The sequence below is a fragment of the Peromyscus eremicus genome, chromosome 1 (assembly GCF_949786415.1).
Source record: "Peromyscus eremicus chromosome 1, PerEre_H2_v1, whole genome shotgun sequence".
NCBI classification, from domain to species: Eukaryota; Metazoa; Chordata; class Mammalia; order Rodentia; family Cricetidae; genus Peromyscus; species Peromyscus eremicus.
In genome coordinates this window covers 72,400,464-72,420,863 of record NC_081416.1, presented here as the reverse complement: position 1 = coordinate 72,420,863, position 20,400 = coordinate 72,400,464, and the positions used below count along the sequence as shown (strand labels likewise).

The window sequence follows — 20,400 nt, the reverse complement described above, 5'->3', positions numbered from 1 at the left end:
TGGACTTGGCAACCATGCTTTCCGCACTGACACAGAACTGAAGACCTCTGTTGGTCAGGGAAGCTTGCCTTCCTACAATGAGCCAGCAAAACCAGATAAACGACAGTCTAGCAATCTGGCAGAAGAAATCACTTGGACACTTTTCAAGCTGAATAACACAAACTTAAAACATGCGACATCCGGGCCGGGTGATGGTGGTGCACACCTTTGATCCCAGCACTCGGGAGGCAGAGCCGGGCAGATCTCTGCAAGTTCGAGGCCAGCCTGGCCTACAGAGCGAGATCCAGAACAGGAACCAAAACTACACAGAGAAACCCTGTCTCGGGGGGGGGGGGGGGGGGGGGGGGGAAGGCAACATCCCAAAGGGAAGCAGGAAAATAGGAAAATGGCGCTCACGAAACCCAAGACCACCACAGTCGGCACAGTCACGAGAGCACCACCGGCTAACTTTACTCAAGTCAAATATTCAAGGACATGCCAGTGGCATCTCCAGACCACAGAGGCACCAGAGGAATCAACGTGGACACAAGGATGTTTCCAGGTGTCTGAAAATGCCAAGAATTCAGACCTTCTGCATTTTCCCTAGGAATCAGGTCAGGTATTTGACACTTGAGGTGGCAGAAAAAAAAAAAAGTTTGAACAGTAACATCCCCTTTCCCTGCTTGCCAAGTATCCTGGTCCCAGCATTCTTTGGTCCCCACACACAGGCCACAGCTGCTTAATCTCAGCTGCCCCAGGCTGCACCTGTGCATCAGACCAGGCTAATCACACTAACAGATGGCGGAGGCCAAGTAGCCAGCTAAGAACTGCTATCACTTTAAATAGCATCTAATGTTTCACAGGCTTCTCCCTGCAGCACTATCTCCCTGGTACAGCTAACACCAGCCCTTAATCACCACACAGCGCCCATCTCAGGGACAGAGCGGGTGTCATTTGAGAGCTAATTACCAAAAGCCCCACTGCAGGGTGAAAGTGTGGCAACCTCTCGATGGGGTGGCACCATCACACACCATGCTTTGTTGCCCAGCCCTTCTACACAGATGCTAGGCAGTCAGGCAAGCAGTCACAGCAATAGCCCCAGAGGTCCCCAACAGGCAAACCCCGAAACACTAGGAGAGTCCAATCACTCAGCCTGGGCTGTTATATAACCTCTACCTGCTGTTACACGTCATGACATCACGTGTGTTCCTAGTGATGTCGTCAGGCAGCAGGCCTGACCCAGCACAGAACCGTTCCCAGGTGTGCCAGCAAAACCAAGTGGGTGGAACCTCAATCAACCATGGAGGCACCCACATGTGGTACCACTTGAGAGCTATAAACAACTGTGCAAACATATCAGCTCACACACACCCCTGCCCCCGTGGGGACCTGGGATGCCCACGGGTACCAGGCTTCAAGTGGCTGGACACTTCCCTTTGCGGCCTAAGACTATTTTCTGGTCACTATAATAAGACTTGCTGCTTTCTGCATCAAGGGTTACTGGAGGCCGAACCTGAGCCGACAGCCAGCACCAGTGCCCTCCAGAGCACCGGTGCCCTCCAGAGCCGGTTTGGGAGGGTTCCGCCTCCTGCTTCGGGGAGAGCCAAAGAACGGCAACTATGAACAGCATATTCCGCTGGGTCCGTGTTGTTGCCAGAGGATAGGAAGAGAGGTAACAAGCCTCTGCAAGGCTGCCACAGCTCACAGTTGCAGCACACACTTTCACTTGCCTTCTTGGTTTTTAGGAATGTGGCTGGTAGTTTGTGCCTGTTTGGGGCAAATCTGTGTGTGTGTGTGTGTGTGTGTGTGTGTGTGTGTGTGTTTCATTTCACATTAAGGTATAAGAACTGCTGCCTTGTGGACACACACACACACACACACACACACACACACACACACAGGAACACACACCGCACATCTCTAAGCAGGTCTGAAGACAAGCTGAAGGAACAGGTATCTCTAGAGAGTTCCCACGTGACGCTAACACGGCTGGTCCAGGCACACTTTGAAAACCACTTTTCTGAGTGTTCACTCTCCCTAGAGTAAAAATTATATTAACCAAATTATTTCTCCTTATGCTCAAACTATTGAGACTTAAGAACAAAGCCAAACATTCACTGGAGTGACAATATTTATCCCAGGGCCTAACAATATTCTCTCTGTTAGCTAACCCAGGCTAAGCAATGGTGTTTTCAATAACTGGTACAGGAATAACTGTGAACAACATCCAGAGGCAAGAGGAAACACACCTACACCCAGACCTTGCCAACAGATCACAACTGGAATATAAACGTAAAACACGAAACTATAACGCTCCCAAGGAGTGAGAGGGCTGCCCTGGAGTTTGCTCCTGACTTCTTAGAGACAACACCAGTGGCATGAGGGGACCCACGAGAGAGCCAATAAGCAAGACTTTAAAATGCTTGCTCTGGGAGACATTGTGGAAGAAAGGGATTCTCACACTAGGAGAGACGATTTGAATGAAGGAGTAGAGGACTGCGACCCAAAAATACACGAACTCTTGAAACTCAGCAATAAGAAAACAAACAACTCAATTAAAAAAAAAAAAAAAAGCCAAAGCATTTAACAGACACTCACCAAGGAGCACATATAAAGATGCTTCCCATCCTCATCATGAGGAAACGCACTCTACAATGGCAGAAATCCATTGCACCAGCATCACCCAGTGCTGGCAAGGATGCAGAGCGAGGGGCACTCTTCTTCACGGATGGTGGCAATCAAAATGCTGTGGCTGCTTTGGAAAGCCGTTTGGCAAGCTTCCAGTGAATCTGAACTTACCACAGCATCTAACAGTGATGTTCCAAGGAGAAGGAAATGTACAGCTAAAAATCCCACACCTGGTCTATGGCATCTCGTGACTGCCAAACCTAGGCAACAACCAAGATGTCCTTCAATGGAGAGGTGCACAATCTGTGTACATACAAACTAGGGGATACTGTTCAGTACTAAGAAAAAATTAGCTGAATTCATTGGAAAATTCAGGGGAAAAAATGTAACGCATATCACTAGGCGGAAGGTGCCAATCTGAAAAGCTGGCATAGTGTATGAATCTAACATATGCTATTTCTGAACAGGCAAAGTCTGGAAAGATTGGTGGTGGCTAAGGGCTGGGCGGGTGTGTGTGTGTGTGTGTATGTGTGAATAAGTAATGCTCGGCAATGTTTAGGACAATAAAATTTGTGTGATAGCACGATGATAGAAACATATTGTTATTCATTTGCATAAGCCCCAGATCCTACAGTGAACCCTGAGGACCACAGACCTTGGGCTCCGGTGTTGAGCCGATGTGGGCTCTTCAGAGGTCTCAAGCACTGTTGACAATGGGAGACGCTATCCTTGGGGCAGGGGAAGTCTGTGGGTAATCTCTTGATTTTGCTGTGAGCTATTCAAATTGTACCCTTTTTCTTTCTGATCCTCCTGCCTCCGCCTCTGGAGCTGAGACTGCAAGCATGTGCTACTGTGCTCAGTCATGTAGTGATGGGAGTTGAGAGCAGGGCTTTGCCCGTGCTGGGTAAGCATTGTGCCAATCAAGGTACATCACCAGCCCTAAAAACCTATTTTAAGGCCACAGGCTCATTTTAGTAACTAATTGTTATTATTTATGACTCATTTAATTCACCTGTGACAAAAAAAAAAAAATCCTTTCACAATAACGCTGAATACAACAAGCATAGGGTATGGTGAGCAAAGCAAACAGAACCACCATCTCTTTGGAACAGTCCAGCCCTACCTGGAGAATGTAACTGATTCTGTGTTTTGTGCCTTTGTGGAACAAATGTTCACAAGCACTGAGTCTTCGAAGCCCACGCTCTCCTTTAATCTAACTTCCCAGAAGACATGGCTGCCATTCCCATCTGAGGCACAGACAGCAACTGGGCAACCGAGAAGCAGTGAATCACTACTGGATCTCTGGCTGCCCAGCTCCAAGAAGCTGGTCATGTTATTGTTACTGAGCAAGTCAGCGATCTCAAGAGTGAGTGCCCAGTGCCCACTGTCTTAAGACATGCCAACCTTCACCCCTTTCTCATCACCATCCTCAAAGTAGGACATGCTTTTTCCCCTCAGCAAGAGGCAACGTTGCAAAGACTTGGGTCTCTTAGCCTCAGAACATTGTACTCTGGGCCAGATAATTCTTGTTAAGCTATACGCTATGAATAAGGAACATCTCTGACCTCCAACCACAAGCCACCACCAGGCCCCATGGAGGACTTTCCAAAAGAGATCATTCAGGCAAGGTGGCTCACACCGGTGGGCCCCAGTCCTCGAGAGGCTCATGGAAGGATCACACAAGCCCAGGAGTTCAAGTCCAGCCTGAGCAACAAAGTCGGGACCTTGTCTCCATGAATGAATAAAGCAGTAAAAACAGTGAAATACTCCAGGAGGGAGGAGAGGCAATCACCCCTAAGTCAGGAAAGGCATGATGGGGGTTATGAAGAAGACCAAGATGGCCACAAGTCCTACTAGTGGTCTGTCTATGAACACCGAGAGACCAAAGAAGAAAGTAGAACCACAGACAGAAACAGTGTTTGCAAGAGAGAGTTGTTGACACACAAAGAAAGCACAAGTGGCGAGAGGGTGGACAGCAGCAGCACGTTTATTCTCAAGTTGGAAAATAGGGACAGCAGACATAGGGTGGGTCGGACAGTGAGGGCCAGGGACACAGCACGGCGGTTCGGAGGAGTCGACAGAAGACAGGTGAGGATTCGACAGAAGGCAGGACTCCCCTCTTCTCTCCTCTCGGGGACCTTCAGAGGCAGGTTACTTACTCTGGTTGTTCCTGTTCTCACTGACAAAGTCTTCGGAGCTATCTGTGTCGTCCTCGTCATCTCCAGATGAGATGGCATCTGCATTCAAAAGAACATATCCATGGATGCGTTTGCAAAGGCAAAAGTCACCACCACCTGCGGCTGAGCTCTTCTCGAGAGAGAGAGAGCTCCACCACCCAAGAGCCCAGGAGCAATGGCAGAGACCTTGGGGTGTTAAGACGGTTTTAGTGGCTTAAAGCATCTCTGTGAAGAGTGGATCACCTGGAAACCCTGTGTTGACTCTCAGGATTTCCTCCTATTTAAAACTGGGATGGGTTTTGAGCTTCAAAGAGTATTCAAATCCCCAACAACTTTTAAAATTTTTTAATGACTTTATTTTTATTTTATGTACACTGGTGTTCTGCTTGCATATATTTCTGTGTGAGGGTGTTGGATCCCTTGAAACTGTAGTTTATAGACAGTTGGGATCTGCCATGTGCATTCTGGGAATTGAACCTGGGGCCTCTGGAAGAGCAGCCAGTGCTCCCAATTGCTGAGTCATCTCTCCAGTCCCGCCCCACCCCCAACAAATTTTGACTCTATAATAGCCAAACATTGGTTTTATTTCCCCTTTTCAACACTTGGGGTTCTCAAGATAGAAATGACTCCCTAACAAAACTCAGTTTCCCGAGTGGGCCTTCTGATTGCTAGCTAACATTCGGAAGGGAGAATTCCCAACTGGCCACAAAGGAGGCCTGCTGCTACCCATTCCCTTCACTATATAGAAGGAAATAAAAAGGAGAGAAATTTAGGGTTTAACAAAAGAACCCAAATCTAGATTCCCATATTTCAACTGTATACTGTAAATGCCAAGAATGTGGGGGGGGGGGGGGGGGGCGCGGTGAAGAAGACTGTGTACTCTGCTTTGGGAATATCTCTGTCACTTGAGAAATCTGTGGTATACTGGGTCCCAGTGAGGAATGTCAGAAATAGATCAGCCAGGCACAGTAGTCTACGTCTGTGGTCTCAGCTTGTTTGTGTGTTTGTTGGGGGGTGGGGGGTTGTTGGGGAATGGTGGGAGGCTGATGTGAGCCTAGGAGTTCAAGTCCAGCCTGGGCAACAAAAGACGACCTTGTCTCGAATGAATAGCAAACTGACACTGTCTGTGCCTGGCAGTCAATGAGTACAGTTCACTGTGATTTCACTTGGCCGAAAATCATAATGACTTTTCAATGAGAAAACAACTGCAGAAGAGACAGAGCGTTCGTCACACTTGCAAGCCAACTCACCTGTGACATTCACCATGAAGTACCAAGTGTCACTGTCTATCGTGCTAGCTGCAGTACAAGCATAGAGGCCGGAGTCTCTAGGTGTGGCGCCTTTTATCTGCAAGTACTCCCCAATAAGCACTGTCCTATTGCTGGGCCCCAAGTGCACCCCATCCTTAGTCCAACTGATCACCGCGGCATCTTTCAACATGCAGTGCAACTCTAGCGACTCCCCGGGGGCGACCACGTACGACTCTGGTTGGGAGATTTGGTATTTGGTTGGTGGCTCTGCAGAACAGGTGGGAGAGAGAAGACAGAGGCAGATGGGGAGGAGGGAGAGAGGAGAGAAGGTCCAACAAAGGTCAGTGGAGGCCGTTCTTTCCCAGGAGACACTGTTCTTGTTTGACAAACGGCCTCGGGAGGTGCCCATCTCTCACCACACCCCAGAAGCCAGGAAGCAGCCCCCACTCGGACTTGACGGACAGCCCTGGAAACAATGGCCACAGACGCAGCCAGCAGAAGCTGTCCTGTGCCGGTTTGTTTCCACGGACTGTAAATCGGGCTTTAAAAACCAACCACGCCCCGGAGTAGAAGGAAAATCCACAAGAAATGTTTAAAGGTGATTGCCAAGCTAGCCATTCAACATGACGGGGTGTGTGATACATGCACACACATACACACACTCTCAGACTGACTTAACCACTTATTTATGTTTCACTTAGTCAAGCTTTTTGATGCAAAAATGTCTCAAATTTGAAGGCAAATGAACCCATCTACAAAACTCTTGGGCATTTGAGAAGCCGCAACTATTGGCTTACTCTTTTTTTTTTATTAGCTCTCAGGGTCCGATCAGTGCTGAGCTGGTTCTGTACTGGGTGAGCTGGGAGATGCTGTCTTCCTCAAAATGATAGAAGCCTGGATGCCTTTAACATCCAAAGAAAGAAAAGGAGGGGGTCCCTAACAATTAATGGCCCTATCCTGTAAATCAACTTTTAGATAAGGATGCTGTCTACACTGTCCACCTCTCATGCTACTAGCGAAGCCAGATCCATCCTGCCCCAGTCCCCAGTCTCCTTAACACCCTTCTCTTTAAAGAACATAACGTCTCCCTCTCACTCCTGTTTAGCTCAGCTCCTTCTCTGATCCCAGATTAATCATGGCCCTCCATGACCCACCTGGCTGGAAATAAAGAGGTCTCTCCTACTCTAAAATCCATCTGCCTGTCTCTCAAAACTACTGGAACAGGACACATTGCCTGTGAATATCCTGACTTCCTGAGGAATCCTTCAAGTCCCAGACGGAAAGCCCAATTCTGATAGGTCTTTATGCCCCACTCCCCTCTCCACCCTGGAGAACTTTGACATACACAGAGGAGGCAGACAGACAGAACACCATCGCAGTTCTCAAAGAGGCAGGGCAGGATTAGACCATGGGCCTTCCTCAGGGCCACGGTGACCCTGAGGGCCCATGAAGTAAGCTTTCATGCCCATAGTGAGAGCTGTGGATGGTACCCAGAGTCCCAAGCCTAGAAAACACAATGCCTTCCATCCAATCTGGGACAATTCCAGATCTGGGCAGCAACATCACAAGGCAATTATTCTGCCCAGAGCTCGCTCGAAAGAACAAATCTCCCACATGACTAAAATACAGTCCATTCATGCTTTAGTCCCACTATTTAATAAACATCTGGTCCAAGAAATACCAGCACAGCAGCAGCAGCCAACACAAGGGGCCTGAGGCTTTTCACAGGGGATCCCCTCCAAATGCACACAAGCCAAGAGGGGTGCAGACGTTAAACAGTTCGGGAACACAAAGAGGGAAACCCACATAAGGAAGAAAATACACACACACACACGCGCACACACACACACACACACACACTCACACACGGCAGAAAGCAAGCCCCAACTGACAGCCAGGTAAGGTTTCAAAGGCTTGTTTTTCTCACTTGCCCACTGTTTATCGAACACCTACCACAGGCCAAGCTTTGTTCTGTATGCTCAGGAAGCAAAGGAGACAAGGTGGAGCCCCAGCCCCGGAGAACCCTCCACTGTAAGTGAGGCAAACGAGAGTAAATAGCAAATTCACAGAAAATGAAAAGTGTGTGAAGCAGTCTTAGGGTGAGGCACCTAGGTGGTCCATACGGAGATGGTGGGCGAAGGCCCGTGGGGCTGCAGGAGCCAGCAAAGCATGGCCCCAGGGCCAAGCCAGCCACTTGCTTTTGTAGACAAAGACTTCTTGGAGCAGTGCCATACTCCTTCGGGTATGTATTGTCTGGGGCTGCTTTTGTATTACTGGGGCACACCGGAGTCATTGCAAAGGAGGCCTCATGGCCTGCAAGCCCCCAACATGGATAGTGCTGTCCTCCCAGGAGGTGTCTCAGCTTCTGTGGCAGGAGGGGAATGGGAGGAGGCTTCCAAAGGAGTAGCAGCCACCCTGTGCTGACAGGCAAAGCACAAAGCCAAGTTTGAAAGATGTCGAGAGTTCAGCTGGAAGGTTCTCGGATCAAGTCTCCCAGGCCTGTTTAAACCAAGAAGCAGCTGAACTGAGCAGCTAACCGAATGATGGAGAGGCGAGTCTGGCAAGATGGGCTCAGAGGGTGAAGGCATGCTTGCCCAGAGCCAAGACTGGTCATGGCAAAAACCCACGGAAAGGTGGAAAGAGAGGAGAAAACTGACTGGAGAGAACTGCACTCTGACCTCCACATAGACAACATGGCACGTGTGCCCATACATCATCCACACGCTCAATAATAACGATAATAATAAATAACAATAATAACAACAACAAGTAAAATAAAGGGTTTATATTTTTAAGAGCAAGGAAGAGAAGTATGGAGAGGAAGGGGGGTTCAATTTGACCCCAAATCTGGTACCACCTGCCACTCTCATCCCAACATCTCTGAATGAAAGATTCATGCGATGTTAGAAAATGATAGGGCCTATCCACTGAGAAGCCCTTCCTCCACATGATAGCAAGAAAGGATCCAGACTCACTGAATTCAGGCAGCACTGCAGGTCCATGCTGGACCAGTTCACCTGCACTACACCACCATTTCTAGTCCTGCCATGAGAAACACCGGATGAAGTGGGGCTCTCAGGTAGGGCAGGACACAGGATGTTTGGTAAAGGGGCTCTCACTGCCCTGGGTACAGGGGGACACCTGAGTGCATTTCCTCTCCGTCCTGCATAACCTCGCAGCCACAGGGTCCCCAAGACACAGCACTACCCAGGCAGGCATTATACGTGAGGCCCCTAGGAGCCACCCACTGTGAACTTGATCTTGCGGCCACAACCAACCAGATGTCAGTCATCTCAACTGTTGTTCTCTAGTTCCCCAGGAAGATGACTGAGACAGTAAAGTACCGTCTGCAAGCACACGTAAGAAAGGTAAGTATCTGCAATCAAGCCATTCTAACGTCAAGGCGGGAAGCACAACTCCTCCTGCCTCCACAACGGCCATTTCACAAGAGGACCCATGCAGGGGGCAGCAGCATCAGTGGTTAGCCATGCTACCTCCTCCTTGGGTATCCTAGGAAGGAGGGAAAACCAGTGAGTGGAGGCAAAAGAGAGGGAGGGGAAAAGGAGGGAGAGGGTCAAACACTGCAGAGTCAGAGAGGAGATAACAGAGAAGGACACTGAGGGATGGATGGGCAGAACCACAAGGAGGGAGAAAAGCCAAACGGATGGCATCCCAGGCCATCCAATGTCCCCACTGATCTAGCTGGTAGGTCCCTGCAAATGGAGCACGCATGAGTTACATCATGGACCAGGGTACTAAGAACATGGGACCCCAGAGGCATGCTGGGAAGAAGCCACCCTGTTCCTGCCTGGCCCTGGAGACTTGCTTCCGAGCTGAAGTCTTCTCTTCTGTGTCCAGATCCTTCAGGGAACTTCCGGGCTGGCTACTCACAAACATTGTCTGCTCCTAGAGTCCTGTGGTATTACAACTCTCTATGGTAATCACCTCATAGTGTCCTACAGGGGACCAAGGCACCAAAGGCACCGAGCTCACCACACCTCACCTCTCTCTCCCACTCAGGCGGCCTTCTGATGCAGGCCGCTCCTTGCCGGACTCCACCAAGCCACTCGCTCTGTGTAGCACGTGACTATTGGCATAGGGCAAGGAACTCCCTGGGAAATCCAAACAGTCCCTTTTATAGCAATATCAACATTTCCTGGATTTAACATTTCTGATGCCACGGCTTCTGTTCCCTTCTCCTCAGAACACTCGCTTTCAAGCTCCCTCCCTCCCTCGGCACTCTCCGCAGCACAACGGGGAGAGAGAACGTTCCAGAAGCTGCTTTTCTCGACACCAAATGTTCTTTCAGAAGTTACCATAGACAGAAAGCATGCTCTCACACATTTTTCATAATTAAATGGAAACTTGGAAAGAAGCGAGGGAGCGAGGCCATACCTTGTCATTGTTACCTAAACTCTCTGAACAAACAGGGTGACATGTTTACTTTCTGGGAGGGATCCACTCAGCTGTTTCTACCTGCCACAAACAAAACACTGGCTGGAGGCTCTCCCGTGTGGAGGCTTAGCTGTGTTTCTACCCACAGGTTCTAATCCCTTGAGACATGCCAGCAGTTTCCTGTGTGGTAGGTGTATTTTCAGTGAGTTGACTACTCTGATATATTCTGGAGGTGTGTGTGTGGGGGGGGGTCCTTCACAGCGTCAAAAGTCAGTAACAAAAATATCAACTGTGTTGGGGGCATGGTGGTACTTGGTGGGCATTTAACAGGTTGGGTTAGGAGGGTTATAAGTTCAAAGCCCACATGGGCTACGGAGTGGGTTTAAGGCCTACCTAAGCTACAGAGTGCATTCAAAGCCATGAAAAAAAGTATATGTATGGCTCTCACCCTGTCATGGGCCTACTTTCTCTGCAAGATGTCCCTTGAGTCACTCACTACTCCTTGGAAGGTAGTAGAGATTTAGAAATGAGGGATTTCTGACCCAGGTGAAAGGGAGACTGAGGCAGAATCTTCCTGACATGCCCCCTCCCCAAGTCCTTCTGCAGATCCAGGTAGGCCACAGCCTCTGGGTGGGACCCACCTGGATGTCACCAGTGACAACTTGTGTTTACCCTCCTATAAGTGGGCAAAGTGAGGAGACTTGCTATGTGAGAGCCACCCTAGGAAGGGATCCTGCAGGAGCAGATGAGGCTGGGAACGAGAAACCTCACAGTGCACAGAGGGACTTCTGCCTCAGCACCACCGGGATGGAGGTCCTGAGGCTCCCACACAGATCCAGTGGCGAGAGATGGGAAGCCGCTTCAGGTAATGCTTTATGTTGCCAAGCCCGTGATAGCAGCACTTCAGACTGTCACTTTTTATAATGTTTGCCTATAAACTTTTCCCGTGTGGTTTCTGAAATGGCGCCCAAGAGCAAACAGGGAACAGATGGAAGAGCCCCAGTCCTGCCCTGGCCAATCACCTCCTGCAGAATGCACGGAGGAGACTCACCGCTCAGGGAGAAGGAGCCACCTCGGCAGACCGCCTCTGGGCCAACTAACCACACCACATTTCACACATGGAGCCACTTCGGGCTGTCCCCAGGATGACTCCACTTCCAGCGACTACAGGATCTGAGCTAAGGATACGGTGGGGTGGCCCCCAAGCCGCCTCACTTTAGGGAGTCTCCCCACAAGGGTATCTGATTCCAAAACACACTCCTCTAGAAGCAAAAGAAAGGGAGATGGGAATAGATTCACCCAGAAGAAGGAAATATGGGGAGGAAGGGGGGAGATGGGGAGAAAAGAGGAGAGAGGATGCAGGGTAGAAAACCAAGGAGAGAAGCGGGGAGGAGGAAGGTGGAGAAGAGGAGGCATTCTCTGTAGGCATGTCCTGTCAGGGGACTGGGCTGCCCAACTCAACTGTCCCCACCTTCCGGCACACCTCTAGACCATGAGGACTGCGTCAAGAACACTGCAGCAGCACAATAACATGGCCTGGTGCTCTCCCAGACAGTGCCAGCTAGTGCAAGACAAACAAACGCCACAGCCACAGGGCTGCCAGCAGTCTTGACAGAGAATAGGGATCAAGCTGCCAAATGTCACTGCACAGTCACAGGACACCAGGAGCAGGACAGGTGAGTGGCAGTGGGTTAGCCCACTCTGCCCTCTGGGCCACAAAGATGCCAGATAGTGGCCACTTCACAGTCCTAGAGGGCTGGGCTCACTGGCCACAGAACAGTGTTCGGAACTTGAGATACTCTTTGTAACTGCAAATCAAAGGCGTCCAGAGAGGAGGGCAGATGACACCTGGCATGCCCACCTAGGCTTTTAGAAACCGGTGACATCTGGCCGCATTGGGACCTTGGAAGAGCCCCGTCTGTTATTTTTTGCATGGCATGGTTGGCGTGGAGCTGGCACCAGAGCTCAGCATAAAGATACTAAGGGCAACGGGGTCCTTTGGTGGCATCAGGAAGAACCACCTCGGGTGGGTGGCCTGTCCTCAGACACAAAGGTGACATCCTAGAGCTGGCCGCCACAGCTCCTGCTCGTTCAGAGCGTCCCCTTTACAAGAACCAACTTGCAAGTCCTGATATCAAACTCAGGCCTTATAAGGCCGTGGTACAATTCATTCTTAAAGAGGGGAGGGGGTCAACACCCACACAGGACAAAGCTGGAAGTTCTCAACCTCAAGAAATATTGCGGCATAAAAAAATGGGGGAGGGGGAGGAGAGAGATGCAAAGGCCGGGGAGAGGAGATGGGTGAGCAGGCTGCCAAGGCTTTCTGTTTACAACCAATAGCTGGAGCGTCTATTCCAACACATGTCGGGACTGCAAACTCCCTGTGTCCTGTCAGCATCAACCCTGCTAATAGCTACCTCCGCCGCAGTAGCCTGACAGCCCCAGAAACTCTGGGCTGGCTCAAGCCGCCCCATCAGAGAGGACCAGTAAGTAGTCAATGTTTCCAATATGGGAACCATTACACATTACGTATTTAGGCACACCCCTCATAATTTAGGTTTGGCTTTGAGAAACGGGGTGAACAACCCTCTGTGTTTGAAAGAAATTATGCTGAGCCCAGGAGAAAATCAAAATGTAAAAAAGGGCAAAAGGACCTAAGAATGCCCTCGCTGGAAAATGAGTCACTGTATCAGCCAATACTTGGACTCCAAGTGGCAGTTTTGCTCCTTACCCATCTGCATTCCCCTCTCCCACCCCATCCTAGCATGTGATGATGATGTCCAAGTGACAAAAAGACGAATTTCACTCTGGTCACAACAGAGGCACCCAATTCAGACAGTCCCAGGAGTACAATTCCCACGGGGCCATGAGTAGAAATCAAACCGTGCAGTCCACACAAATCCCTAGCTATTGATGCTTTGCTTGAGCAAGAACTGCAAAATGGAGCCTTTTGTTCAGAGAGTGTGTCTATCCCAAAGAGCTCAGCCATTGGATTCCGCAGCACCCAGGAAGTAGAAACTGGCATTACAAGTTATGTCGAAGCACCTAGTACCGGAGGCTCAGAGGCACAAAGAAGAGTCTGTATCCACAGTCTGGCCAGCCAGACCCAGGACTCCTGCGTCCTGAAGGCGCACTTGCAGAGAAGGCGTGAGCTTCCTAAGGTCCGCAGGACTCCTTGGGATGCGCTGGTCTGGAAACCTTGCCATCTGGGGCTGGATCCACAGACAGACAAACGCCACTGGGAAACTGGTGAATCTCAGCTGTGGGGCAAGGTTTGTGCAACATCAAGGAATGGGGTGAGGAGGTCTCTTTAGGTGAAAGCCTGAATGGAAGGGATCCAACCTACAGTGTTACAGTCTTAAGGTATACCTAGTGTTACAGTCTTAAGGTATACCTACAGGGTTACAATCTTAAGGTATACCACCTACAGTGTTACAGTCTTAAAGTATACCTACAGTGTTACAATCTTAAGGTATACTCAAGTGTCTCTCTGGAAAACTAATTTACCACGTTGCCCAGATCCCAGATTCCTCCCTCCCTCCCTCCTCCCCTCATTCATTCACTTGGTGGCTTGCCTAGCCAGAGGTATACTGTCCCCTGTCTCCAAACCACTATTCCACTCTAGAGGCTCCTATGCAGCTTTCAAAATCCAACCCAAGTGTGTCCCCTATGAGATTTCCTGATTCCTATTGCGACAAATGTCACCATCCCTGTCCCCATGACATCACAGCCTTGTTTTATCTATGTAGTATCTACAACAGGCAAACACATTTATCCTCACCCACCAGTCTCGTGGAGAGATTCTGAGGAGGTGGGAGAAGGGAAAATAAATGCAATGATCCTGGTTTATTGTGCATAAGGACCACCTTCCGGTGTCAGCCTCTGACATGGGCTGCGTTCTCACGGGCTCTCAGATGAGGACGACGCAGCCAGCTTAAGGCTTGCTGCTGTCAAATGACGACACAAAGAGAACCCAAGGCTTTCTGGGAAGTCCCTCGAGTACCCCGATGTGAGGAGCACACGGAGAGAAAGTGTTCTGTGCATAGTAGGGCAAGAGCTCTATCTGCAGCCCTGCACTGGCCAGGGGCCACCTGGGGCTTGAGTTTATGGGTCACAACCTGATTGTAACAGGTCAGCCGATGGGTCAGCAGAGGATTTATGCAGCCCCGTGAGAATGTCCACTTGTATTCCTCTGACTCCAAACCAGTGTTTTCTTCCAAATGAACCGATCTGTCACATCTTATATACGCTGCTTCCCTAAGTGGGGATTCCTGCAAGGTTCCCAAGTGGAACTAAACATCTGAAGGTCTTGGGAGGCTCCTCCTCATCTAGGCCAGGTCTAACACCTGCTTCAAGAAGCCTACTGTACCTTCGGGGACTGGGGAGATGATAGCTCAGTAAAGTGCTAACCTTGCAAGCCTGATTTGATTCCTCAGAACTCACATTAAAAATAAATAAATAAAAATAAAAAAGCCAGCTGTGGTGGGCGGCAAAGACAGATCCATCTGCAGGGCCTGCTAGCCAGCCAGCTTAGCCTATATAGTGAGTTCCAGGTCAGTGAGAGACCCTCTCACTAAAACCAAGGTGGACAATGCCTGAGGAAAAACTGAGGTCACCACACAAAAAAACTAGCCACCACACAAACGCAAACATGCAAACATACATGTGCTTACACACACACACACACACACACACACACACACACAGAGCACACTTGCTATTCATCCATTCAGTGAATACACACACACCAGGTTACAACCTGTAGGAAGTCCCTACAGTTAAAAACGCCAGCAGGCTGTTATCATAACCCCCTAGATGGTGGGGATAAGGCCTCCAACACCAAACAACAGGCAACAGGCCCAGGAATCTCACAGTGCCTAAAGCAGCTACAGCTTGAGGGCCTGCATGCAATGAACCAGGGTAATTGGCAGGTGTTCCTGAGGCCGAACTACATTCCAGAGGCGAGCCTGCTCGGACTTCACGTTGCCTGTGGCTCTTCAGAGCTGCATCTGGAACAAGCTTGCCTCCCTGACACCGAGATAAATATTCAATAAATGGCATACACTCAAGTAGAGATATTTGCCCTCTAATTCCCTTAAGGGGCAGATCGATGCCCAAATCCTATGTGACATTTTCCTTGTTCAGAGCAGGCCCTCCCTCCTCCGTTTGGTAAGTACCTTCTGAATAAAAGGACAGTTTTAAAGTGGCCTGGCTACAAAAGGCAAGGTTAAGAGTTAGCCCTGGAGGGCAGGCTGCCTCCCGCTTCTCTGACTCTAGACCTTCGAGGGGGTATTGTTCAGCTCGTTTATTTAAAGGGCTTGGCCTTTCTTTTCCCAGCAGGACCCTAGTTACAACACCATTCAGAGGCTGCAGATGTGTCCCCAGGACCAGTCCCCTCTGCAGCATCCCAGCCAATTGCAAATGAAGGGCCAGCAGCTGGAGACTGAGAAACAGATGGTCTTCCTGCTTGGGATGGGTTTGATCCTGTTGCTGGAGCTCAGCTAGCTCAGGCCTTCCTGGAAGCCGGAGGAAACTCTCTGGCTAGAGGAGCGGTCAGTAAGCAGCTGGACAGCAATGACCTCGCCAAAAGTTGCTTTCAGGAGAGGGCAGGGATCATCCTGGAGTTGGGGGAGACACCATTCCAGCTGGGTTAATACCGCAGGGCCGAGAAAGGCAGGCCAGGGCTGTAAGAATCACTTTTCTGCAGTGTTTTGCAGGGAAAAGCAAGGCTCTGGGGATGCTGTCGAGGAGGCCTGAAACCCACATTTGCTTGGAAGTTCCTAATGAAGATGGCACCACCACGGTTAACCTTTCTCTCCCGCCTTACAGACCTCAGATTTGCCTGGAGGGGAGGCTTTCAGAAAGCAAACAAATCTGAAGAGTAGCTACCTTCAGACTTTACCACTGAGTCCAGAAGACCCGGGCAAGGCGCCCGGACATTGTGGCTTCCTGAGGACAAGGTGTGTCACTATGCCAGGCAAGGAAGGAGCCGTCACTACTCTGTCCACGACCAGCAGGGCTTTCCTGGCCTCTCGGCTCTTGCCATTTCCTGACCTCCATGATGATTGGGCAAGAAACCAGAGAGATGAAGTGTCAGGAAAGAGACACCAAGGAGCAGAGCAAAATAACCCAGCTGCGGCATGGTGCGGCCTCCTCAGACTGGCCACCCCTTCAAGGGTGAACACCTTCCTACAACAAAGATGAGATGGAAAGTGGGCATATTGGTGTGCCCTGTAATCCCAGCATTCGGGAGGTGGAGACAGGAGAATCAGAAGTTCAAGGGCAGTCTCAGCTACATAGCTCAAGGCCAGCCTGGGCTACATGAGACCCTGGCTCAACTAATTAACCAATAAGTTGGGAAACTGACTGGAAGGTTATTACCCTGAGACTGGAAAAGCACATCTAGAGCATCTTCTCTCTGCTGGCTTGGGAAGTCGTCACTGTCCCCAAGGACTGTAGTTCTGAGGAAAAGCTGCCTTGCTTCCTTCTTATAACCGTGGCCATGCCTCACCTCATGCCTGCAGCCTCTGAGCATCCCCACTCACTGTACAAACCACCTCTACAAAAACCTGTATCCTGGCCGGTGCCACTCACCTCTACACCTGGCTAGGACCTGAGTGCACTTCTTTTTTTTTTTTTTTTTTTTTTTTTTTTTTAAGCCACCAAAGTGAACTTTGCTGGCTTTAAAAACAGGCTTCATTTCCTGGCTTCTTCTGCCCCTAGGAACACCCTTCTTTGGCCAAAGTTGGAGGAGGAGTGGGTGCCTTGGTTTCCAGCCTTTAGTTCTTGGAATTTTTTTTTTCTTTTTTTCCTTGGGGAAAGGGGAGGAGACAGAGGGTGGGCAGAAGGGTGGCGAGTCCCTAATCTCTGGGGAGGAGTGACATTGAAAGGGTCCCCACACCTATCATTTCCATAGCCACGGGCTGAAGGAGTCCTGGGTAGTCCTGTGCAGGTGGCCTCTGACTTCCCACCTGGTTGCATAGCAGAAATACCAAAAGAAAAGCCAGAAATGCTATCAGGATGGCAACCCAATCAAGCGAAGGTTTGGCAGGATCTGAGGCAGACCACCAGGGTGTAAGGGGCAAAGAAGACCTGGAGTGACCTAGGAACAAATGGGCAAGCCCAGGACAGTACTTCCTGTCCCGAGCGCCTGTCCAGTGACTCAGCATAAGTCACCATCCAGGACTCTGTGCAGTCTCCCCACAGCAGCAGAGGGCAGACTTCTTACCTACATATCACCGGAAGCCATTATAGAGGAATCAAGGGTGGGAAAATGTATTGCCTGAAACTCTTCTTTAAATGACTTAAGGAAGGGGTGTGGGTCCTTGAGGAAGATCAGCCAGCCTGTCCTTTGAAGTTTTACGTTCAAATTAGGGGTAAGGAAAAAGCAAGAGGGGTGCTCGGCACCCAATACCCAATATCCTCTTGCTGAGGAAGGAGGAATCAGCTGTGAAATCCATCTTCCACCAATAAACTCACCTAGAGGCTAGGTGTATGCTGTGAAGTTGTCCAGAGATCCCAGCATCGCCAAGAACTGCCGGGATTTTGTTCATGAAATGGGATCCCTGGGGTCTGCTTGTTTAGTGGAAAGGGACAAGATGTCGACATACCTAGTACATCTGAGACACCACAGGCACTTAATAAATGCCTGCTGCTCCCATCATCGCCACCTTCACCATCATTATCACAAGGAACGGTGAGAAGAGCATGACCTCATCCACCCTCACGGTAGCCATCACTATCCCAAGAAGGGAGCTGAAGGACATGATCTCACCCTGAACCTGCGCTCTCATGAACCCCTCCTGGAGGCGCCAGGCAAATGAGCACTCAGCTCTATCGCCATTCTGGCTTCCATCACAATTTCTGAAGTTCTCTTCCACGCAGACTGGAAGCCCAGTACCTAGCAACCCTAGCAGGCTGATGGAGGAAGACATTATAGGAGAAGATGGCAATTGGCAATCTCCACCTGCTCTGGGGGCAGGTCCCTCACTGGCCTGGACAGAGCAGAGCACATTACAGCACATCCAACCAAGCCCGTAACAACCTCCCCACCATCCTTCATCGGGCCTACATTGATCCTTTAGAAACCTCAGGCAGAAGACTCTCTTGCCAAAACACAGCATACCTCATGATGTGTGTTCTCACTATGTACTGTGAGGCTATAATTGACTTTCTTAATAAAGAAAAGAAAATGCCGACCTCGAACACTTGGATTGGAAGCAGCAGAAGGGTCACATGTCTAAACCCCGGATGGGGAGGGGCTTGCAAAAGTCCACGGGGGCAAAGGGAGTGGGATAAAGGAAGGTCTGATGTTCCTTTCTATTTAAATATCTGTACATTCACCATTTATCATTATAGATTACAAGGCAAGCATATTATCAGGTCTTTGAAATATGGGTTTTATTTGCTTTGACGAGGGTGTGGGATGGGAAGAAATCAGCATTTGCCAAGCACCTGCGCTGAGCCAGGAACTCCAATCCAGTTTGTATTCAATCTGCACAATTTAGAGAGATATTATCTTGGTGTTTCGGAAGGGTTATCTCACTTGGCTGAGGTCAAGTAGATAGTAGAGACATTCAAACTCAGCTCCCAAGGGCAATTTCCTCTGAGAATATACCTCCAGAAAGCACATCGCACACTATTCAAACCAACTCCACTTGCTTCTATTTAAAATTTTAAGAGTCAAATGTTGACTTGTTCTTTAATCCGAACATTTCTCCATATAAGTCATATATTCAGCAGTGTGCCCGCTACAACTCGCTAAACAACAGTCTTAGTGGAAATCCAAAGGGTTGGGGCGAAGCAGGAAAGAGGCACCTTGAAGCAAGCCACGTGACTTTAGGGCTAGCCAACTGTCAACTCTCAACGTGAACTTGAAGGGTTTCCAAAGAGAATAAACTTTAGGAAGATCTCCAGTTGCAAAGATCTCTAGTTTCGATCGGTAACAAACACACCAAGTTGGCCATTTTCAGTGTCTGGATACCTTTAAAACTTGGTCACATATGGGGAAAAAAAAAGTGTTTGTAAACTATCAGGTGTAACAACACCCTACTGTATAATAAAAGAGAAATTCCAGGGTTAGGAAACAATCATGGAATTTATGAGTTTATTTAGCTAGCACTCAGGATTGAGATGTTTCGGGAAAGGTGCTATATAAATAACAGAAATAAACATGCCTGCCTGGTTCTCACTCCTGAATCTATCAGCATTCTCCTTATGAGCTACTTTTAACATCCTCATAAAACATGCTCACCAGAATCTGAAATTCTCTGTGTACGCATTCTGTCCAGAAATTACTTGGGAGTCATTATTCTTTAGTTGGACGAGAATTTAAAGGAGAGGATATGTTGGGGCTGGAGAGATGCCCCAGGGGTTGGGAGCACTGATTGCTCTTTCAGAGGACCTGGGTTCAATTCCCAGCACCCACATGGCAGCTCACACCTGTCCGTAACTCCAGTTTCACACCAATGCATATAAAATAAAAGTTACATAAATTATTTTTTAAAAAAAGAGAGAGAGAGAAAGGGTCTGTGACAGTTTAGCTCCCTGACTTGGCCCAGTCAAAAGCAAGCAGTGGATTTTCTTTTATTCTCATGATGTAAAAAAGTCCACAAAGGGCACCTTTACTTATGGCAGCCTCAAGCAAATGAGCAGCACATTCCACATTTAATCACAGGGCTGGAGACTTGGCTCGGTGGTGAAGACCACTGGCTCTATTTTCAGGACCCACATGGCAGCTCATGACCATCTGTAACTCTAGTTCCAGGGGACTGGAAGCCCTCTTCTGGCCTCTACAGGCACCAGACACATACATGGTGCATATACATACATTCAGGCAAAACACTTACACACATAAAAAGAAATACACTATAAAAAAAAAAAAATAAAAGAATAGTGTAAGTTTTCCAAAATTACTGAAAACTGAGACAGGCTCTTCAAGGATGACAGACAGCTGGGTATGGAAGTTGAGG

General features: G+C 49.2%; 1 protein-coding gene across 8 annotated transcripts in view; it reads right to left on the bottom strand.

Annotated features, from left to right (window-relative positions):
- Fgfr2 (fibroblast growth factor receptor 2) overlaps window positions 1–20,400 on the bottom strand; it is a 105,694-nt gene that overhangs the window by 79,703 nt on the left and 5,591 nt on the right. For 3 of the 8 annotated variants that reach the window (XM_059265816.1, XM_059265825.1, XM_059265834.1), the window contains exons 2-3: window positions 6,035–6,301; window positions 4,767–4,844 (exon numbers count right to left, since the gene is read on the bottom strand). The exons of 2 other annotated variants lie outside the window; for them this stretch is intronic. In XM_059265816.1, coding sequence (XP_059121799.1) covers window positions 4,767–4,844; window positions 6,035–6,301 — 345 coding nt within the window. The remainder of the gene's footprint in view (window positions 1–4,766; window positions 4,845–6,034; window positions 6,302–20,400) is intronic. 3 more of the 8 variants (XM_059265840.1, XM_059265850.1, XM_059265875.1) reach the window with 1 other exon arrangement.